Raw genomic sequence first — 20,177 nt, 5'->3', positions numbered from 1 at the left:
CTTTGTTATCTTCATCTTTCTAAAGCTGTGGTGAACTCCCTCCAGGATCATAGAGGCCTTCATAAGCTGTGGTGTCCAAATCTGCTCAGGATACTCTATTCCGACTCAAGTTCTTATAACCGCATCCTTAGACTCCAGCCCTTTAGATATGAAGGCCAGCATTCCTTTGGGCTTCTGGTCTATTTTCTGCATCTGTTCATGGCATTTTAAACATCTGGCTAGCCTGAACATCCCAAATCTCATTAGAAGTCCACTGTATTTAATTTAGTACCTCTTAAAGAATACCTTGATCTATCCATTCTTGGTTCGAAATGGATAACCTCACATGTGCTTATATTAAAAGCTATCTGCCACAGCTTTGCTCATTCACCTAATCTATCAATATCCTGTTGTGACTTGATGCTGTTGTCAACACTGTGTACAATGTTTAAAAAGTTGACTGGATTATCTCAAGTTAATACAAAGAGTATTAATTGCGAAGCCAATGATGAAATGGTGTGGTGGCTCAGTGGTTAACACTGCAGCCTCACAGCGCCAGGGACCCGGGTTCGATTCCAGCCTCGCGCGACTACCTGTGCGGAGTTTGCACATTCTCCCCATGTCCGTGTGGGTTTCCTCTGGGTGCCCCGGTTTCCTCCCACAGTCCAAAGATGTGCAGGCTAGGTGGATTGGCCGTGGGAAATGCACGGTTATATGGATAAGGTGTGGGGCTGGGATGGGCTGGGCTTGTGCAGAGTCTTTGGGCCAAATGGCCTCTTTGTACACCATGCAGATTCTATCAGAAGACACAGGGGCAGAGGTACACATATCCAACTGAGTGGAGATTCAAAGACAGCTTCTGGTGGAAGTGAAGGCTCCAATTGGAGTTCCTGCACTCCTTCGACTACCCCCCAAACCCACCCCACTTTTGGTGTCTCGGTGAGCCCCAGCTTGGCTCATGGTGGGCTCTTGGCTTGGCGTGTGAGTGGATCCTGCCCCAGCATTTTCCTGAGGCACCGGGGGAGATCGGAGATGTGGCAGTTTCAGCAGCAGGGGTGGCATCTCCAGTGGTGGTGCCCAGAACCACTTATCTGCAGAGGCAGATAAGTGAAGGGCACATCAAAGAATATTGAACTTTAAACTTACTCCTTTATTTTAAACTAGTTTAAACGACAAAAGAAAAAAAAAATCCATCCTAGGACAAGCCAAACAGAGACATGCACAAGAATTCCTAGAAGCATGGCATTCTAACCAGAACTCCATCAACAAACGCATTGATTTGGAGCCCATCTACCACCCTCTGAGAAAAAGAACAGGAAATGACATCACCAACGCAGGAAATGACATTAACAGCCTAAGAAAACCTAAACAGATAAATAGAAAGCGGGACATAACACCAGCGCTTCGTCAGAGGCTCACTGATGATGTTACCTAGAATGGTGACAAAACGTCTGAAAACTAACCTTCCAGCTCAGCGAGCAAACTCACATACAGAACCTCAACCTGAGCTACAAATCTTCTCAAAACTCACTACAAAAGATTTTAATGTAAACTATTACCTATTTCTTGATGATATGTTCATATAAAATAAAACCAAGAGCTACTAATGCTGGAAATCTGAAACAGAAGCAGAAATTGCTGGAGAAATTCAGCAGGTCTGGAAGCACCAGCAGAGAGAACGCAGAGTCAACATTTCAGGTCCAGTGACCCTTCTTCAGAATTATGTGATTAAGTGATTTACTGGAATGTTATGAAGGAAGAACATGGTGTGGATAAGGGGGAACCTGCTGATGCACTGTATCTGGATTTCCAGAATGCATTTGATCAGGTTCAGCAGAAAATGTTATTGAGCAAAGCAGGAGTTTACGATAGTGGGATAACATATCAGCAAGGATAGAACAAAAACAAAGTTGCTGGAAAAGCTCAGCAGGTCTGGCAGCATCTGTGAAGGAGAAAACAGAGTTAACGTTTCAGGATCTGAGGAAGGGTCAGCGGACCTGAAATGTTAACTCTGGTTTTTTTCCTTCACAGATGCTGCCAGACCTGCTGAGCTTTTCCAGCAACTTTGTTTTTGCTCCTGATTTACAGCATCCATAATTCTTTCGGTTTTTATTTAGCAAGGATATGCATGAACTCATCTTTATGGCAGTGTGTTTCCAAAGCTGGGTCATTAAGTGTATTCAAGGCTGAGATTGATTTTTAATCAGTCAGAGAGGGTCTTTTTCAGGATTGATGGAAGGCCGTAAGATGTAGGAACCATACTGGGCCACTCAGTCTGCCCTACCATTCAATGAGATCATGGCTGATCTGATAATCTTCAACTCCACTTTCTGCCCTTTCCCCATCACCCTTAACTCTCTAATAGATTTTTAATCAATCTTAGTTTTGAATATTCCTAATGACACAGCCTCAACAGTCCTCATAAGTAAAGATTACCCACTGAGAGAAGAAAGTCCTCCTTAACCCTCTCTTAAATGGGTGGCCCTTTGTTCTGAGATCATGCCCTGTGGCCCCAGGCTCTCCCATAAAAGGTAACAGCCTTACCCTGTCGAGCCCCCTAAGAATCCTGTGTGTCTCAAATACTCCAGGACCAGGGATTTTGGAACAAGGGATGCAGGAATACGAGGAAGTGCACTTTTACATGTGACTAGGAATGGTCTGGAGTTTTCTGCCTGGTAGTGATTTCAAAACGAAACATAATCTTCACTTGAGGGAAGTAAACTTTCATGTTAGAGCTGAAGACTGAGAATGCCAGTCAGTGTGAGTCAGAATGAATTTGATGAATCCTGTGCATGGCAAGCCAATTAATTTTCGAGTTCCGTGATTAAAGGCATCCTTGAATAATGCATTCACTGAACACAATATGTCACATTGATTTAATCTGAACTAATAGTGTTTTTCCTTGTTTTGTATTTTGATAAGGTGGCCACCAACACAAACACAGGTGATTTACAATTCATATTCAGTGATAGCCTAGTGCTATCATCACTGGACTGTTAATCTAGAGGCCCACAGAATGGGGACTTGGGTTTGAATCCCATCACGAGAAAGAATTTGAATTCAATGAACATCTGGAATTAAGAGTCCAATGTTGACCATGAGCCAATTGTTGGAAAAACCCACCTGGTTCACTAAAGCCCTTTAGGGAAGGAAATTGCCATCCTTACCTGGTCTGGCCTACATGTGACTCCAGACCCACAGCAGTGTGGGTGACTCTTAACTGCCCTCAGGGCAATTAGGGATGGGCAATAAGTGCCGCCGAGCCAGCAATGCCCTCATCCCATGGATGAATGAATGAAAAAAAAGCAGATGGATTTTTTGGATAAATTGACAGTGACTATGTCTTCACCACAGCTTGTGTACTCCAGACATACATTTTCAAATGAATTCAAATTTCACCATCTGCCAAGTGGGATTCAAACCCATTAGTCAGCGCTTTTAGATGCATTGTCCTAATGACAATAGAACAAGATCATCACTCCTCCAAGCTTATATCAGCGATTCAAGAAGGAAGATCATCACCATCTTCTCCAGGGCAACTAGGGATGGGTAATAAATGCTGGTCCAAACATCAACACTCACCTCTTGTGGATGAACATAGAACATGGAACATTACAGCACAGTACAGGCCCTTCGGCCCTCGATGTTGTGCCGACCTGTCATACCGATCTCAAGCCCATCTAACCTACACTATTCCATGTACGTCCATATGCTTATCCAATGACGACTTAAATGTACCTAAAGTTGGCGAATCTACTACCGTTACAGGCAAAGCGTTCCATTCTCTTACTACTATCTGAGTAAAGAAACTACCTCTGACATCTGTCCTATATCTTTCACCCGTCAATTTAAAGCTATGCCTCCTTGTGCTCGCCATCACCATCCTAGGAAAAAGGCTCTCCCTATCCACCCTATCTAACCCTCTGATTATTTTTATGTTTCAATTAAGTCACCTCTCAACCTTCTTCTCTCTAATGAAAACAGCCTCAAGTCCCTCAGCCTTTCCTCATAAGACCTTCCCTCCAAACCAGGCAACATTCTAGTAAATCTCCTCTGCACCCTTTCCAAAGCTTCCACATCCTCCTTATAATGCGGTGACCAGAACCGTACACAATACTCCAAGCGCGGCCACACCAGAGTTTTGTACAGCTGCAGCATAACCTCTTGGTTCTGGAACTCGATCCCTCTATTAATAAAAGCTAAAACGCTGTATGCCTTCTTAACAGCCCTGTCAACCTGGGTGGCAACTTTCAAGGATCTGTGTACATGGACACTGAAATCTCTCTGCTCATCTACACGACCAAGAATCTTACCATTAGCCCTGTACTTTTCCTTCTGGTTACTCCTACCAAAGTGCATCACCTCACACTTGTCCACACTAAACTCCATTTGCCACCTCTCAGCCCAGCTCTGCAGCTTATCTATGTCTCTCTGCAACCTACAGCATCCTTCGTCACTATCCACAACTCCACCGATCTTAGTGTCGTCTGCAAATTTACTAACCAATTGAATAACTCACCTGCCAGTGGTGGCTCAGTGATTAGCACTGCAGCCTCACAGCACCAGGGACCCGGGTTCGATTCCACCCTCGGGTAACTGTCTGTGTGGAGTTTGCACATTCCCCCCGTGTCTGGGTGGGTTTCCTTCGGGTGGTCCAGTTTCCTCCCACAGTCCAATGACGTGCAGGTTAGAGTGGATTGGCCATGCTACATTGCCTTTGGTGTGCAGGGATGTGCAGGCTGGGTGGGTTAGCCATGGGAAATGCAGGGTCACAGGGATACGGTAGGGGGGGGTGCGTCTGGATGCGATGCTGTCGAGCAGGTCGGTGTGGGCTGAACGGCCTGCTTCCATGCTATAATAATCATACGACTCGAACCTATCATCACTCTCTTGTCATGTGTTATAACGTTTCAACTAGAATTGACATTCTTGTGAATTGTCCTGATCAGCGCAAGGCAAGAAAGCTTTTAAAAAAAAATGTCTTTTTCAGCAGTCCTATACTTAATGACTTCTTGAAAAGAAAAATCCAGAAATGGATTTTGAGGTCCTCCTTGTTAATGCGATCCCTTTATGAGTACCCTCCTTTATTTAAAGAGCAATTTAATTTTCTGCAAGCATTACTGAAATCCTTCAGTCTTGGCAATGTTCCAAGCCCTTGACAATTTCCTGAAGGATGATACCCAGAAAGCGACACAACACTCTAGCTGAGGGTTAACCAGGTTGTAAATCTTCACTAGAACCTCCTTGTTTCTGTACACTGCCACTCTGTTTATAAAGACACAGATCCTGAGCCGTCTTTTTTTTTCCAACTTGCCTGCCACTTGCAAACATCTCTCCCACAAATAGCTGTCTCAGACCCTGCAATGCTTTTAGGAATGGCACCGTTTTCATTTCAAGCAGCTCTCCTCTGATCTCCCTCTACAAGGAATCACTACTTCGTTTGGCTGAAGGATATCTGGTTACGAGAGTTTTAATAAGGGTGATTTTGAGTATGGTTGTAAACTTAGGGACTTCCTCCAAATAGCCGTGAGGGTCCCTCACAGCAATACTTACAGCGTACAAACTGGAAATAGCGTGAGGGGAAGCAGAGTTGGCCACAGCTTTGAAAAAGGCAATTTGTCAGTATTTGATAAAGGAAAGGGATTGGGAGCAAATGGGGAGACCCAGCACAGACTCAGAGGGGAGGATGGCCTGCGTCCCCTGCAGGGAAATACGACAGTTGCACTATTGTTTGAACTTTTAAATTCATTCTTGGGATGGGGGATTTCAAGACTAGACGGCACATTTTTAAGGTGAGCGGAGACGCAGGTCGAAAATACATGAGGCAAAATTTTTTTACGCAGAGAGTGGTTCGCGTGTGGAATGAACTTCCTGAGGAAGGGGTGGACTTGGGTATAATTCCAATGTTTAGAAATTGTTTGGATCAGTACGTGAATTGGAAAGGTTTCGAGGGATATAGGCCAGGTCCAGGCAGGAGGGATTAGTTTAGTTTGGGATTATGTTCGGCATGGACTGCTTGGACAGTGCTATATGACTCCATGCCTCATGTAGGCATCGTTGGCTGGGCCAATATTTATTGCCTGTCCCTAGTTGCCCCTTGAGAAGGTGGGGGTGAGTTTCCTTCTCGAACCACTGCATGTAGATGATCCACAATGCCATTAGGGAGGGAATTCCAGGATTTTGACCCAGCAACAGTGAAGGAACGGTGAAATATTTCCAAGTCAGGATCGTGAGTGTCTTGGAGGGGAACTTGGAGGGGATGGTGCTCCCGTGTATCTGCTGCCCTTGTCCTTCTGGATGGAAATGGCCGGGTTTTGGAAGGTGCTGTCTGAGGGTCTTTGGTGAATTTCTGCAGTGCATCTTGTAGACAGTACAGTAGCTGGGGGGGGGGCTAACTCTAATTGTATTTTTCAGTGAACAGTTGTCATGTGCGTTATCTCCCCCAGGCTTTTATAAGGTTGCAGTTTGTATTCTGTCCAAATGCACAGCATCCCCGACCCCCCCCGCCTCTCAGCCAGTACCTTCGGGCTTAAGCCCCAGTGTCAGCTTTTTGGATTATGGAAGGTATGCTCAGGATCTGGTTCAAATAAGTTGATGTCTAGCCAGCTCATCTTTCCAACACTTTCTTTGCCATTTCCCACAGCGGGAGGAGAGTGCATGTTCGAAGAAGACACTAAACAAACAGAAATGTCTGTTTGAATTGACCCAGCGAGTTTACATCCGAAAGGGGTTAGCCTCATGGTGCAGCAAGCTGATGGGTCTGTGCCCTGCAACTGAACCCAGTCTCACTCTAGATTAAAGCTAATCTTCACAGCTCTCTGGCTCCAGGTTTCAATTTCATACAATATTGAGAACAGAAACAGCCCACATGCTCTGGGACAGCACAGTGGCTCAGCGGTTAGCACTGCAGCCTCACAGCCCCAGGGACCCAGGTTCGATTCCACCCTCGGGCAACTATCTGTGTCCGCGTGGGCTTCCTCCCACAATCCAAAGATGTGCAGGTTAGGGTGGATTGGCCCATACTTCACTACCCATAGTGTGCAGGGAAATGGCAGGTTAGCTATGGAAAATGCAGGGTTACTGGGGTAGGGTCGGGGACTAGGTCTGGGTGAGATGCTCTTCAGAGGGTCAATGTCTCACGTCTCACGTCTGTCGTCTGCAAGGTGTTAGAAAGGATTCTGAGGGATAAGATTTATGACCATCTGGAAGAGCATGGCTTGATCAAATACAGTCAACACGGCTTTGTGAGGGGTAGGTCATGCCTTACAAACCTTATCGAGTTTTTTGAGGATGTGACTAGTAAGGTTGATGAGGGTCGAGCTGTGGATGTGGTGTATATGGACTTCAGTAAGGCATTTGATAAGGTTCCCCATGGAAGGCTCATTCAGAAGGTCAGGAGGAATGGGATACAGGGGAACTTAGCTGCTTGGATACAGAATTGGCTGGCCAACAGAAGACAGCGTGTGGTAGTAGAAGGAAAATATTCTGCCTGGAAGTCAGTGGTGAGTGGGGTTCCACAGGGCTCTGTCCTTGGGCCTCTACTGTTTGTAATTTTTATTAATGACTTGGACGAGGGAATTGAAGGATGGGTCAGCAAGTTTGCAGACGACACAAAGGTCGGAGGTGTCGTTGACAGTGTAGAGGGCTGTTGTAGGCTGCAGCGGGACATTGACAGGATGCAGAGATGGGCTGAGAGGTGGCAGATGGAGTTCAACCTGGATAAATGCGAGGTGATGCATTTTGGAAGGTCGAATTTGAAAGCTGAGTACAGGATTAAGGATAGGATTCTTGGCAGCGTGGAGGAACAGAGGGATCTTGGTGTGCAGATACATAGATCCCTTAAAATGGCCACCCAAGTGGACAGGGTTGTTAAGAAAGCATATGGTGTTTTGGCTTTCATTAACAGGGGGATTGAGTTTAAGAGTCGTGAGATCTTGTTGCAGTTCTATAAAACTTTGGTTAGACCGCACTTGGAATACTGCGTCCAGTTCTGGGCGCCCTATTATAGGAAAGATGTGGATGCTTTGGAGAGGGTTCAGAGGAGGTTTACCAGGATGCTGCCTGGACTGGAGGGCTTATCTTATGAAGAGAGGTTGACTGAGCTCGGTCTCTTTTCATTGGAGAAAAGGAGGAGGAGAGGGGACCTAATTGAGGTATACAAGATAATGAGAGGCATAGATAGAGTCGATAGCCAGAGACTATTTCCCAGGGCAGAAATGGCTAGCACGAGGGGTCATAGTTTTAAGCTGGTTGGTGGAAAGTATAGAGGGGATGTCAGAGGCAGGTTCTTTACGCAGAGAGTTGTGAGAGCATGGAATGCGTTGCCAGCAGCAGTTGTGGAAGCAAGGTCATTGGGGTCATTTAAGAGACTGCTGGACATGCATATGGTCACAGAAATTTGAGGGTGCATCCATGAGGATCAATGGTCGGCACAACATTGTGGGCTGAAGGGCCTGTTCTGTGCTGTACTGTTCTATGTTCTATGTTCTATGTTCTAATGTGAAGATGATAGGCCGAATGGCTTGCTCCCACACTGTAGGGATCCTATGATCTGAATAAAATTTGCCAGCGCTCAGACTGACACATGTTTTGATTTCGTCAAAGCAGCAAATATTGTTGTTGCTGACACTCCAAAGCAGTGCTGAGGTCCAAATTATACTTCGCAGGGAAATTAAAAAATCCAGATACAGCAGGCATATTATGCCTGAGGTCTGGAAGCATTTGTGCAGAAGGAAGCGGAGTTAATGTCCAGCATGATTCTCCTTTGAATAATACTCACACTGGACTCAAAATGCTAACAGTGTTTCAACCTTCACCACTGTTGGCAGACCTGCTGAATTTCTCCACTGTTTTGTGTATTTGTTTTGGATTTCCAGCATCTGCAGTCTTGTTCTTTTACATACGGTGTTTTTCCGGTGCTCTTCATGACATCGATAGTCACCTCTTTGCTGTCTGTGGGGTCTTGCTGTGCTATATTGTCGTGTTTGTGTCTGCCTGTACAACACTACAGTACGTCAAAATGAAGCTACTGAGCTTTTGGAGAGTGGAAGACAGAGTTCACGGCATTCCCTGTGTAAATGTGAGTTAATTCTGCCTTTTTAAATAGCCCTTGTGTGCAAATGTGCAAATAACAAATGGGTGAAAACGTTTGAAACACTGTTAGCATTTTGAGTCCAGTGTGAGTATTATTCAAAGGAGAATCGTGCTAGACGTTAACTCCGCTTCCTTCTCCGCAAATGCTTCCAGACCTCAGGCATAATATATCTTCTGTATCTGGATTTTTAAATTTCCCTGCGAGGTATTAGGAAGGAAACAAATCTGTTATTTCATTAGACAGTATTCGAACTGTCGACATGCATATCAAACATCTGGTGTCTTACACTTTCTCAGGGAGTTGAGTGTGCCTGCAGGACAGAGCTGGAGATGTTGGCACAGTGGCAATATCACTGTGCTAGCACTCCTGTGTGCCTATGCTATAGCTCTGTAATCATATGTTCAAATCCCATCAAGATACATGGGGACATTTGAATTATTGCAACCACAGCCAATTGTTATAAAAACCCACCTGGTTCACTAACGTCCTTCAGGGAAGGAAATCTGCCATCCCCACCTGACTCCAGACCCACAGCAATGTTGTAAACTCTTATCTGTCCTCCAGGCAATTAGGAATGGGGAAGAAATCACAGCTACCACAGCATTTTAAGAAGCTTCAGGATGAATTACTCTAGTGAATCAAAATTTTGACGACCTCCAAATTCATACTCAATCAAGGCACAGAAATCACAAGGCAATCTCTATCCCTCTATTCCCCACCTGCTCGTATATCTGTCAAGATGCCTCTTAAACGTTGCAGGCTCCTCTGACAGCCCATTCCAGGCACTCACTACCCTCTGTGTAAAAAACACATCCCTTTCAAATCCCCTTACACTTGCCACTTTTTTTCTTACATTTATGTCCAGTAGTGATAGAATGAGAAAGAGAAAGTCTCTAACTATCCATTCTAACCATACCTCTCATACTTGATAAATTTCTATCAGGTTGCTCTCTCATCATTTCTCATTCAATTGAAAACAAACCAAGTTTGTCCATCTCTCCTCATAGTTAATACCATCCAAACCAGGCAACATCCTGGTAACCCACTTCTGTACCCTCTCCAATCCTTCTGGTAGTGCAGCGACCAGGTCTGTACACAATCTTCCAACTGTGGCCTCACTAATGCTCGAGACAGCTACAACATGACTCGTGTCAATTTTTATACTCGATGCCCTGACCAATGAAAGCAAGCGTGAAAAGTAGTGGAGGAAATCACTGTAACCCTGTAGAAATAAACAAACCCTGCGGAACCTAGTGTTTAAAGTTGCACAAGAGAATATTCAACACAGTGTGGAGCTGGAGGAGCACAGCAGGTCAGGCAGCATCAGAGGAGTGGGAGATGTTGATGTTTCGGGTCAGGACCCTTCATCAGGACTTCATGAATCCTGATGAAGAGTCTCGACCCGAAACATCAGCTTCCCTGCTCCTCTGATGCTGCCTGACCTGCTGTGCTCCTCCAGCTCCACACTGTGTTGTCTCTGACGCCAGCATCTGCAGTTCTTGCTATCTCTTGTGCACAAGAGAACGTGTTGATTCCGACAAACTGAATCTAATCCTGGTTGGATTTTTTCAGTGAATTGTGGCAGTGTACAATAAGCATTTTGCAATGTCTGCCTGCACCTCCACGATGTTGCAGTTGGACATTTCGTTCGCAGCCACACAAGACTAAGGGTTTCTGAGGCTCTGTTTCTCTCTGCACAAATGCTGCCAGGCCTCACAGAGTCATAGAACACACAGAAACAGGCCCTATCGCTCTAACCCCTACGTGTCGACTAAGTTTCTCAAACTGAACTAGTCCCACCTGCCTGCATTTGGCCCAAATCCCTCTAAACCTTTCCTATACATGTACCTGTCCAAATGTCTTTTAAATTTTGTTACTGTATCGAGTACTTCCTCCGGCAGCTCATTCCATACACGCACTGTACCCTATGTGAAAACATTTCCTGTCAGGTCCCTTTTAAATCGTTACCAAGCCCTGTAGTTTTGGGCTCGCCTACCCTGGGGGAAAAGACCATTGCTATACACCTCACTCAAGTTCCTCGTGGTTTTATAAACTTCGAAAAGGTCACACCTCAGACTCAGAGGGGAAAAAAGTCCCAGCCTATCCTTGTAACTCAAACCCCTCAGTTCTGACAACGTCCCTGTAAATCCTTTCTGCTCCCTTTGGAGTTTAACAGCATCCTTCGTCTAGTATGGAGAATCACTGGCATGCCAAGGCATCCTTAAATCTGATAAATTGACACAAAACATAGGCTTCCTAAAAACCAAAAGAACTGCGGACGCTGAAAATTAGGAACAAAAACAGAAGTTGCTGGAAAAGCTCAGCAGGTCTGGTAGCATCTGCGGAGGAGAAAACAGAGTTAACGTTTCGGGTCCGGTGACCCTTCCTCAGAGCTGCTCAAAGTGAGAAGGGGGTGGCGGTGAGCAGAACAGACTTCCAGTTACATATAGGGATCAAACACCACAGGTTTCATACCACTTGCTGCCTACCCTGTCCCCCTGAACAGTTCTGACTGAGGAAGGGTCATCGGAACCCGAAATGTTACCTCTGTTTTCTCCTTCACAGATGCTCCCAGACCTGTTGAACTTTTCCAGCAACTTCTGTTTTTATAGGCTTCATTAACTTGGCGTATGCCTGGTTGGGTACAGACGTGGTGGAAGTGCTTAGAACATCAGTATGATTCAGCGGGGTGGGCTGAGAGAAATTCTGGTCTCTGACACAGGGATGGACAGTCACAACGTTGGATTTGAGAGGCAAGATGGTTTAGGAGTGAAGTAGGAAAGATTTTGTTCTTGCCGTCTGGCCAAATCACAAGCACAAAAAGCTAGAGGGTGCATCTTTCAGTGCTGGGGCCAGTTTAGATGAGGGGATAGAGGTCGGATGTAACTCAGGCTGGTAAAGTGGGAACAATAATACGCTGTCCTGAAGCCTCTCCAGGAGCAAGCAGCTTAGGGAGCCCTCAGTTCTAAGACGTTCAGCTCCTTATTTCTAAGTGCTCGCTCCCCGGTTCAAGATTAACTCAGTTGAAGTGTACAATTAAAATAATTACACTAGGATTGCAGTAGGGAAGGTGAGTGTCGACACATTCAACTCCAGAAGCAGTCACACGGTATATTAACCCAGTTACAGTATGAATAGAATATTAATCTAGCTATAAAATTCTGGAAGAACAGACTTACCAGTGGGGATAAGATCAGGAACAAGGCGAGCTGCAGAGAGAGAAGGTCCATGGCAGGGTGTCTGGACCCCCAGCAAATCTGGCTTTAATTGGTTAAACACTCTGCTCCAGGGTTCACAGCGTGATGAGTGAGTGAGTCTCTGTGTGTGTGTGTGTGTGTGTGTGTGTGCGCGCCTTGCTCCAGACTGTGTGGGTATCCGATTCAGCTAACAGCTGCTTCTGGACTGGAAACACGGCTCAGGGAAGCCGGTCTGAAATTGGATCTATTTAAACGGGAGGGGTGGGGTGGGTAAAGGAGGAGGAGGGAGTGGAGTGGGGAGGGAGGGACAGAGAAAAATAGAGACAGTTGCCTTGTGGAACGCTTTAAGAGAGCCAGCACAGGAGCCCCATTATGTTTCTGGATTTCGCCCCTCAGCTCAACATGAAAGGGAATAAACGCGCATTCCCTAGCGCCTTGTTACCAGTGGCTTTGCGTTTCTCCCTCCGGAAAACTTCCTGCTTTTATTCTGCTAGAGACTGAGGGTGAATTTCCTGGCACAGCCCTGCACCCCGTTCTCTTACTCAGATAGCCAAGAGTTATGGGGAAGGAGGGGGACGGTGATAAACTGATCGGGAACACTGTTAATTCCCGGAAAACGCTGCAATGTTTAGCCCACACCCTGGTCCTACTCAGAAAACATAACACACTGAGACTGGTCAATGACACTTACTGACACTCATTGTATACAGTTTGTACGAACTGTATATTCCAGCATCAGCATTCCTGTCATTCCCAAACACTACAGGGTTTTTATTTTAACTTCTGAACAACTTTGAGAAATGGAAATAAATGCCTCGTGACCATCTGCATTCAAGAGCACAGAGGATTTAGGGCCAGGATTAGACCCATCCACCTGCCCCCCCAGTCAGTGAGATTCTGGTTGATCTATCTATGTATAGACAACATGGTTTTGTATAGGGAAGGTCACGTCTTACCAACTTAATAGAATTCTTTGAGGACGTGACAATGTTGATTGATGAGGGAAAGGCTGTAGATGTCTTATACATGGACTTCAGTAAAGCATTTGATAAGGTTCCCCATGGCAGGCTGATGGAGAGAGTGAAGTCACATGGGGTCCAGGGTGTGCTAGATAGATGGATAAAAAACTGGCTGGGTAACAGGAGACAGAGGGTAGTAGTAGAAGGGAGTTTCTCAAATTGGAGACCTGTAACCAGTGGTGTTCCACAGGGATCTGTGCTGGGACCACTGTTGTTTGTGATATATGTAAATGATCTGGAGGAAGATGTAGGTGGTCTGATCAGCAAGTTTGCTGCTGACACTAAGATTGGTGGAGTAGCTGATAGTGAAGGGGACTGTCAGAGATTACAGCAGAATATAGATAGACTGGAGAGTTGGGCAGATAAGTGGCAGATGGAGTTCAATCCAGGCAAATGCGAGGTGATGCATTTTGGAAGATCAAATTCAAGGGCGAACTATACAGTAAATGGAAAAGTCCTAGGGAAAATTGATGAACAGAGAGATCTGGGTGTTCAGGTCCATTGTTCCCTGAAGGTGACAACGCAGGTCAGTAGGGTGGTCAAGAAGGCATATGGCATGCTTTCCTTCATTGGACGGGGTATTGAGTACAAGAGTTGGCAGGTCATGTTGCAGTTGTATAGGACTTTGGTTCGGCCACATTTGGAGTACTGTGTACAGTTCTGGTCGCCACATTACCAAAAGGATGTGGATGCTTTGGAGAGGGTGCAGAGGAGGTTCACCAGGATGTTGCCTGGTATGGAGGGTGCTAGCTATGAAGAGAGGTTGAATAGATTAGGATTATTTTCATTAGAAAGACGGAGATTGAGGGGGGATCTGATTGAGGTCTACAAAATCATGAGGGGTATAGACAGGGTGGATAGCAAGAAGCTTTTTCCCAAAGTGGGGGACTCAATTACTAGGGGTCATGAGTTCAAAGTGAGAGGAGGAAAGTTTAAGGGGGATATGCGTGGAAAGTTCTTTACACAGAGGGTGGTGGGTGCCTGGAACGCATTGCCAGCGGAGGTGGTAGACACAGACACGTTAGCGTCTTTTAAGATATATTTGGACAGGTACATGGATGGGCAGGGAGCAAATGGACACAGACTCTTAGAAAATAGATGACAGGTTAGACAGAGGATCTTGATCGGCGCAGGCTTGGAGGGCCGAAGGGCCTGTTCCTGTGCTGTAGGTTCCTTTGTTTCTTTGTTTCTTTGTATCCACAGTCACCAGTCCACACTCCTGCCTGGCCTCATTAACCTTCAACTCCATTTATGTTTTAAGACATTGGTTCAAGCTTTCACACTTCTTTTTTCAAAAAATAACCCCATCTGTTGTTGAATGTGGATGTTGCCTCCTGAAATAGCATGTGTTGCCTGTCGTTACTGCTGCTTCTTCAGGTCAAAATCATGGAACTGCCTCCCTAAGGGCCTTGTGGGTGCACCTTACCAATTTTTATGCATCTTCGACATCAGTGAGACCACACACAGACACAGAGACCATTTTGTAGAGTATCTGTCCTTTGTACATGATAAACGACAACACCTTCTGGTTGCCAACCATTTTAACTCTACAAAATGGTCTGCTGCCCTTGTCCTTCTAGCAGGTAGAGGTCATAGATGCTGTGGGAGGTGTGTTGTTGAGTTGCTGCATCTTAGCGTATATCAGATGGTGGCCACTGGGCTAGAAATGCAGAGGGACCACTTAATGCTCCAGGGCCATAATTCAAATCCCAACAAAGCAGCTGGTGAAACTTAAACTCGATAAAACTGGAATTTAAAGGTCATCCCAGTGATGATGACCATGATCATCAATTTCTATAAAAACTCATCCAGCTCATCAGAGGAACAAATCTAGTCTGCTCTAAATGCCACGGCTGGCTCACAATGACATGGTCGATCCTGAAATGCCCTCAGAAGGGCAGGCCCCTGAGATGAAGGGCAATTAGAAATGTGTAATAAATGCTGGGCTTGCTAGCAACATCTATCATACTGTGAAGGATCTAAATACAAGAGAAAGATTGAATGAGTTTTTGCGCCTCAGAAAGCAAGGCTTTGGAAGACTTTTAAGATTCTTGATATAGTAGATGCTTTCCACTGAAACTAACTGCCGTAAATTTAAGAATTGCTGATTAATTGTGTGTCTGCAGGCAATTTGCAGCACCAAGAGGAGTGGGTGAGAGGAGACACCGAGACAAGCAGCCAGCAACACCTAGAGGAGGATCGCATGTGCAGGAAGAACTCTGAGTTTTGAAACTCAAGTGGACTTGGTGTGTTGCATCACAAAGCTGAAAACTGCTGCGGTAACATGTTTAACAAAACGGTCATCGTGCAGCGCAAGAGCAGGCAGGCAGGGACAGAGTGAACGGCCGTTAGGCAATGTGGTTCCAAACATTGTACAATCATCAGAGAACTTCCTCACCTGGAATCATTCAATCATAGAATCACTGAAGGTGGCCATTCAACCCATTATGTCTGTACTGGCACCTGAAAGAGCTAGTCCCACTCTCCAGCCCCATCTCCGCAGTGCACTAAATTCATCACTTTCAACTTTTGGAAGCTACTATGGTGTCCACGTTTACCAGGCAGCACATTCCGAATAAATCTCTTCTCACTTTCCCGATGATGGGAAGGTCATTGGCAAAGCAGCTGAAGATGTTTGGGCCCAGGACTCATCATTACCACATTCGCCTTGCAATACCCACCGCTCATTTTCTCATTTATGCCATGCCGTGCGTTACCACTGCGTTCTACTGCTTCTATATCCTGTTCTGATCTGAGGGACTCTCTCACTCAGACACTGTCCTTTATTACTAGCACTATCCAACTTCTTTCACCGTCTATACCCCCTCAGTGTAGAATATTCTATGAAATCCCATTCGCAGCCTTGGCCACCCTGTGCCTTTGTGGGACTCTCTCCTCTGATGGTGCCATCAATTCAACCATCTTGTTGCAAACACTATTTGTATTCCAATCGGAGATAATGGGAACCGCAGATGCTGGAGAATCCAAGAGAACAAGGTGTGGAGCTGGATGAACACAGCAGGCCCAGCAGCATCTCAGGGGCACTGCTTGGCCTGCTGTGTTCACCCAGCTCCACACTTTGTTATCATGTATTCCAGTCGAATGCTTTTGCTTGTGCCTTTATGGCACTGTTCTGCAATTTGATCCTGGCTGATTCTAGGTTTCTGATGCTTTCCTGTCCTATTTGGAGCTTCCAGCTTTGCTTTCTCATTCTGTCGGAATCTCCATCCCGTCCACCACCGACAAACTGGTTTAAACCTTCCCCAACAGCACGGTCAAAATCCCCCATCAGACACTAGTCCCCAGGCCTGTAAAAGTATTACACATCCTCCTTGTTTGTGTCCCATCTGCCACAGAATCATACAACCCCTACAGTGTGGAGGCAGGCCATTCGGCCCATCGAGACCACGCCGAACCTCCAAAGAGCAGCCTACCCAGACTCACCCTTCCCACCCCATCCCTGTAACCCCACATTTCCCACGGCTAACCCACCTAGCCTGCACAACCCTGGACACTATGGGCAATTTAGCATGGCCAATACCAACTAACCTGCACATCTTTAGGCTGTAGGAGAAATTTGGATGACACTGAGGAAACTCTGCAGATGCAGGGGTAATGTGCAAACTCTGCACAGACAGTCGCACAAGGCTGGCACCATAAGAACATCAGAAATATGAGCAGGAGTAGGCCATTCGGCCCTTCGTGCCTGCTCCCCTATTCAATAAGATCACGGCTGATCTTTTCGTGGACTCAGCTCCACTTACCTGCCCCCTCACCATAACCCTTAATTCCTTTACCATTCAAAAATCTATCTTTGCCTTAAAAGGATTCAATGAGGAAGCCTCAACTGCTTCAGTGGGCAGGGAACTCCACAGATCCATAAACCTTTGGGTGAAGAGGTTACTCCTCAACTCAGTCCTAAATCTGCACCTCCCACTTATGTGAGACTATGTCTCCTCGTTCTAGTATCACCCACCAGTGGAAACAACCTCCCTCCTTCCTATTGCATCCTTTAATAATTTTATGTGTTTCTATAAGATCCCCCTCATTCTTCTAAATTCCAGTGAGTATAATCCTAGTCTGCTCCAGCTCATCCCAGAAGTCAATCTTCTCAAATCCGGAATCAACCTGGTGAATCTCCTCTGCACCCTCTCCAGTGCCAGTACATCCTTTCTCAAGTAAGGAGACCAAAACTGTACACAGTACTCCAGGTGTGGCCTTACCAGCACCCGGGTTGTATCCAGGTCAGTGGCACTCTGTGGAAGCAGTGCTAACTACTGAGCTGCTATGCCACTCCAAATAATCAGTCTGTCCCAGGAGCCTAAAGACCTCTCTCTGGCACCATTTCTCCAGCCATGTGTTCATTCACTCACTCCTCCTCTTTTTAAACTCACAAGAACTTGAACCTGGGAGCACTCCTGCTATTTTTACCTTGGAGGACCAGATCTCAACCCCTTGCCTAACTCCCTGAATTCTACTTGCAGGACCTCCTTCTGCTTTCTGCCTTTTGTTGTTGGTGCTAAAGCAGTCACCAGTCCAATATTGGGGTCATTGTGTTGTCCCAATGGGATGACCTACAACTGTTACATGATACCTTTGGCCCGAGCACCAAGGACAACATACCATCCTGGAGCCCCAAGGCATTTACAAAGATGCCCTAGCTATCGAATCATTTCTGAAGAAGGGTCCTGACCTGAACTGTCAGCTCTCCTGCTCCTCTGATGCTGCCTGGCCTGATGTGTTCCTTCAGCTCCATGCTGTGTTATCAAATCACCTCCCACCATATCCCTTCCCCCTCTTCTTCCCACTCACCTGCGTCACTGAGCCACTTGAGATGCCACAAACTTGGTTCTCATAAGATTCTTCGCATGAGCCATCTCCATCATCCGACAGGGAATCCAGCTTCCAAATCAAGCAAAGTATACAACGCCTTAAGGCAAAACTATCCCACAGGAAGAATGAGAGAGCGAAGGCTAATAAGTGTGGTGATGCTTTCACTTTAAAAGGTTATTTTGTCCTGATTTTTATTTGAACAGAGGTTGTAAGACAGAGGTTTTGAGCTGACTACTGGAGATGTCTTAAGTAAACAACTTGTGAGGCTTTTAGAGATAACAAGATGTAGAGCTGGATGAGCACAGCAGACCAAGCAGCATCTTAGGAGCAGGAAAGCTGATGTTTCGGGCCTAGACCCTTCTTCAGAAAGGCCTAAAATGTCAGCTTTCCTGCTCCTCTGATGCTGCTTGGCCTGCTGTGTTCTTCCAGCTTTACACCTTGTTATCTCGGATTCTCCAGCATCTGCAGTTCCTACTATCTTTGTGAGGCTTTTAGATTTTGTTTTAATGTTGGAACAGTTGAAGCAGCCTGAATGGATGTAGCCAACTCTCAGAGATCCAGATTTTCCTGGGTTTTGGTTCTTTCAGTCATACCAGAACCAATTTGGGGTATTAACAGTGTTGAGAGCTTCAGTGAATGTCACTTGAGATAACAAGGTGTGGAGCTTGATGAACACAGCAGGCTAAGCAGCATCAGAGGAGCAGAAAGGCTGACGCTTTGGGCCTAGACCCTTCTTCATTTTCTGATGCTGCTTGGCCTGCTGTGTTCATCCAGCTCTACACCTTGTTATCTCAGATTCTCCAGCATCTGCAGGTCCTACTATCAGCAAATATCTCTTGGGGTGCTACATTCTGTGAATTTTCTCTTGATGTTTCTTCTTCCTGGATTGGAGAACTGCATGCAAGAATCTGTCAAAGCTCAACAGGTCTGGCAACATCTGTGAAGAAAAAAATCAGAATTAACGTTTCAGGTCCGGTGACCCTTCCTCACTGGACCCAAAACATTAACTCTGATTTCTCTTCACAGATGCTGCTGGACCTGCAAAGCTTTTCCAGCAACTTCTGCTTTTGTTTCTGATTTGCAGCGTCCGCAGCTCTGTTGGTTCTATCTCAGAATCTGGTCTGAACTTGCCTTTTTGTTTTGCCAAAGTATGTGTTTAGGGAATGTCCTTATATTGGAACAGTTAATTAGCGATTGTTCCCGCGTGTATTATTCTGTTGAGTTTTCCAATAGTTAAGTTATTCAAAATTCCTCTTTCTTTTGCTTGCATTTTGACTGAAATGTTTAAATAAATGGTGCTTTTCTTAATGTCGAGTAGTATGACCAGTCTCATTGCATCTGGAACAAGTGTTTCATATCTATCTTTAAAAGTAGAAAACGTTAAGATCTGGGCCACCTTCTTAACACATTTTGAGAGGGTCTGGTCTGGTCTATAAGGTAAATATAGCATTAGAACAATCTATGAAGCTTATAAAATTTTCAATAAAGAAAATAAGGCTGAAGATTGAGAGAATTCTAAAATTTCGGTGGGGACCAAGAAACTTCTAGTGAGAGAGAGAATAGGTATGAATCTAAAATAGCAAGAAATATAAAAATGGACAGTAAAAGCTTCCCAGATAATAAAATGTGAGGCTGGATGAACACAGCAGGCCAAGCAGCATCTCAGGAGCACAAAAGCTGACGTTTCGGGCCTAGACCCTTCATCAGAGAGGGGGATGGGGAGAGGGAACTGGAATAAATAGGGAGAGAGGGGGAGGCGGACCGAAGATGGAGAGTAAAGAAGATAGGTGGAGAGGAGAGTATAGGTGGGGAGGTAGGGAGGGGATAGGTCAGTCCAGGGAAGACGGACAGGTCAAGGAGGTGGGATGAGGTTAGTAGGTAGATGGGGGTGCGGCTTGGGGTGGGAGGAAGGGATGGCAGGGACAGGTTGGACTGGTTTTGGGATGCAGTGGATGGGGGGAAAGAGCTGGGATGGTTGTGTGGTGCAGTGGGGGGAGGGGACGAACTGGGCTGGTTTAGGGATGCAGTAGGGGAAGGGGAGATTTTTAAACTGGT

At 45.8% G+C, this 20,177-nt stretch overlaps 1 protein-coding gene across 2 annotated transcripts in view; it reads right to left on the bottom strand.

The window, feature by feature from the left end:
• LOC125462939 (vasoactive intestinal polypeptide receptor 1-like) overlaps nt 1–12,480 on the bottom strand; it is an 88,252-nt gene extending 75,772 nt beyond the window's left edge. For both annotated transcript variants that reach the window (XM_059642206.1, XM_059642213.1), the window contains exon 1: nt 12,253–12,480. In XM_059642206.1, coding sequence (XP_059498189.1) covers nt 12,253–12,303 — 51 coding nt within the window. In that variant the 5' untranslated portion in view covers nt 12,304–12,480. The remainder of the gene's footprint in view (nt 1–12,252) is intronic.
• Nucleotides 12,481–20,177: the final 7,697 nt, after the last annotated feature.

Source organism: Stegostoma tigrinum, chromosome 2 (assembly GCF_030684315.1).
Source record: "Stegostoma tigrinum isolate sSteTig4 chromosome 2, sSteTig4.hap1, whole genome shotgun sequence".
NCBI classification, from domain to species: Eukaryota; Metazoa; Chordata; class Chondrichthyes; order Orectolobiformes; family Stegostomatidae; genus Stegostoma; species Stegostoma tigrinum.
The sequence above is the reverse complement of the archived record's forward strand: the minus strand, read 5'-3'. Positions and strand labels throughout refer to the sequence as shown.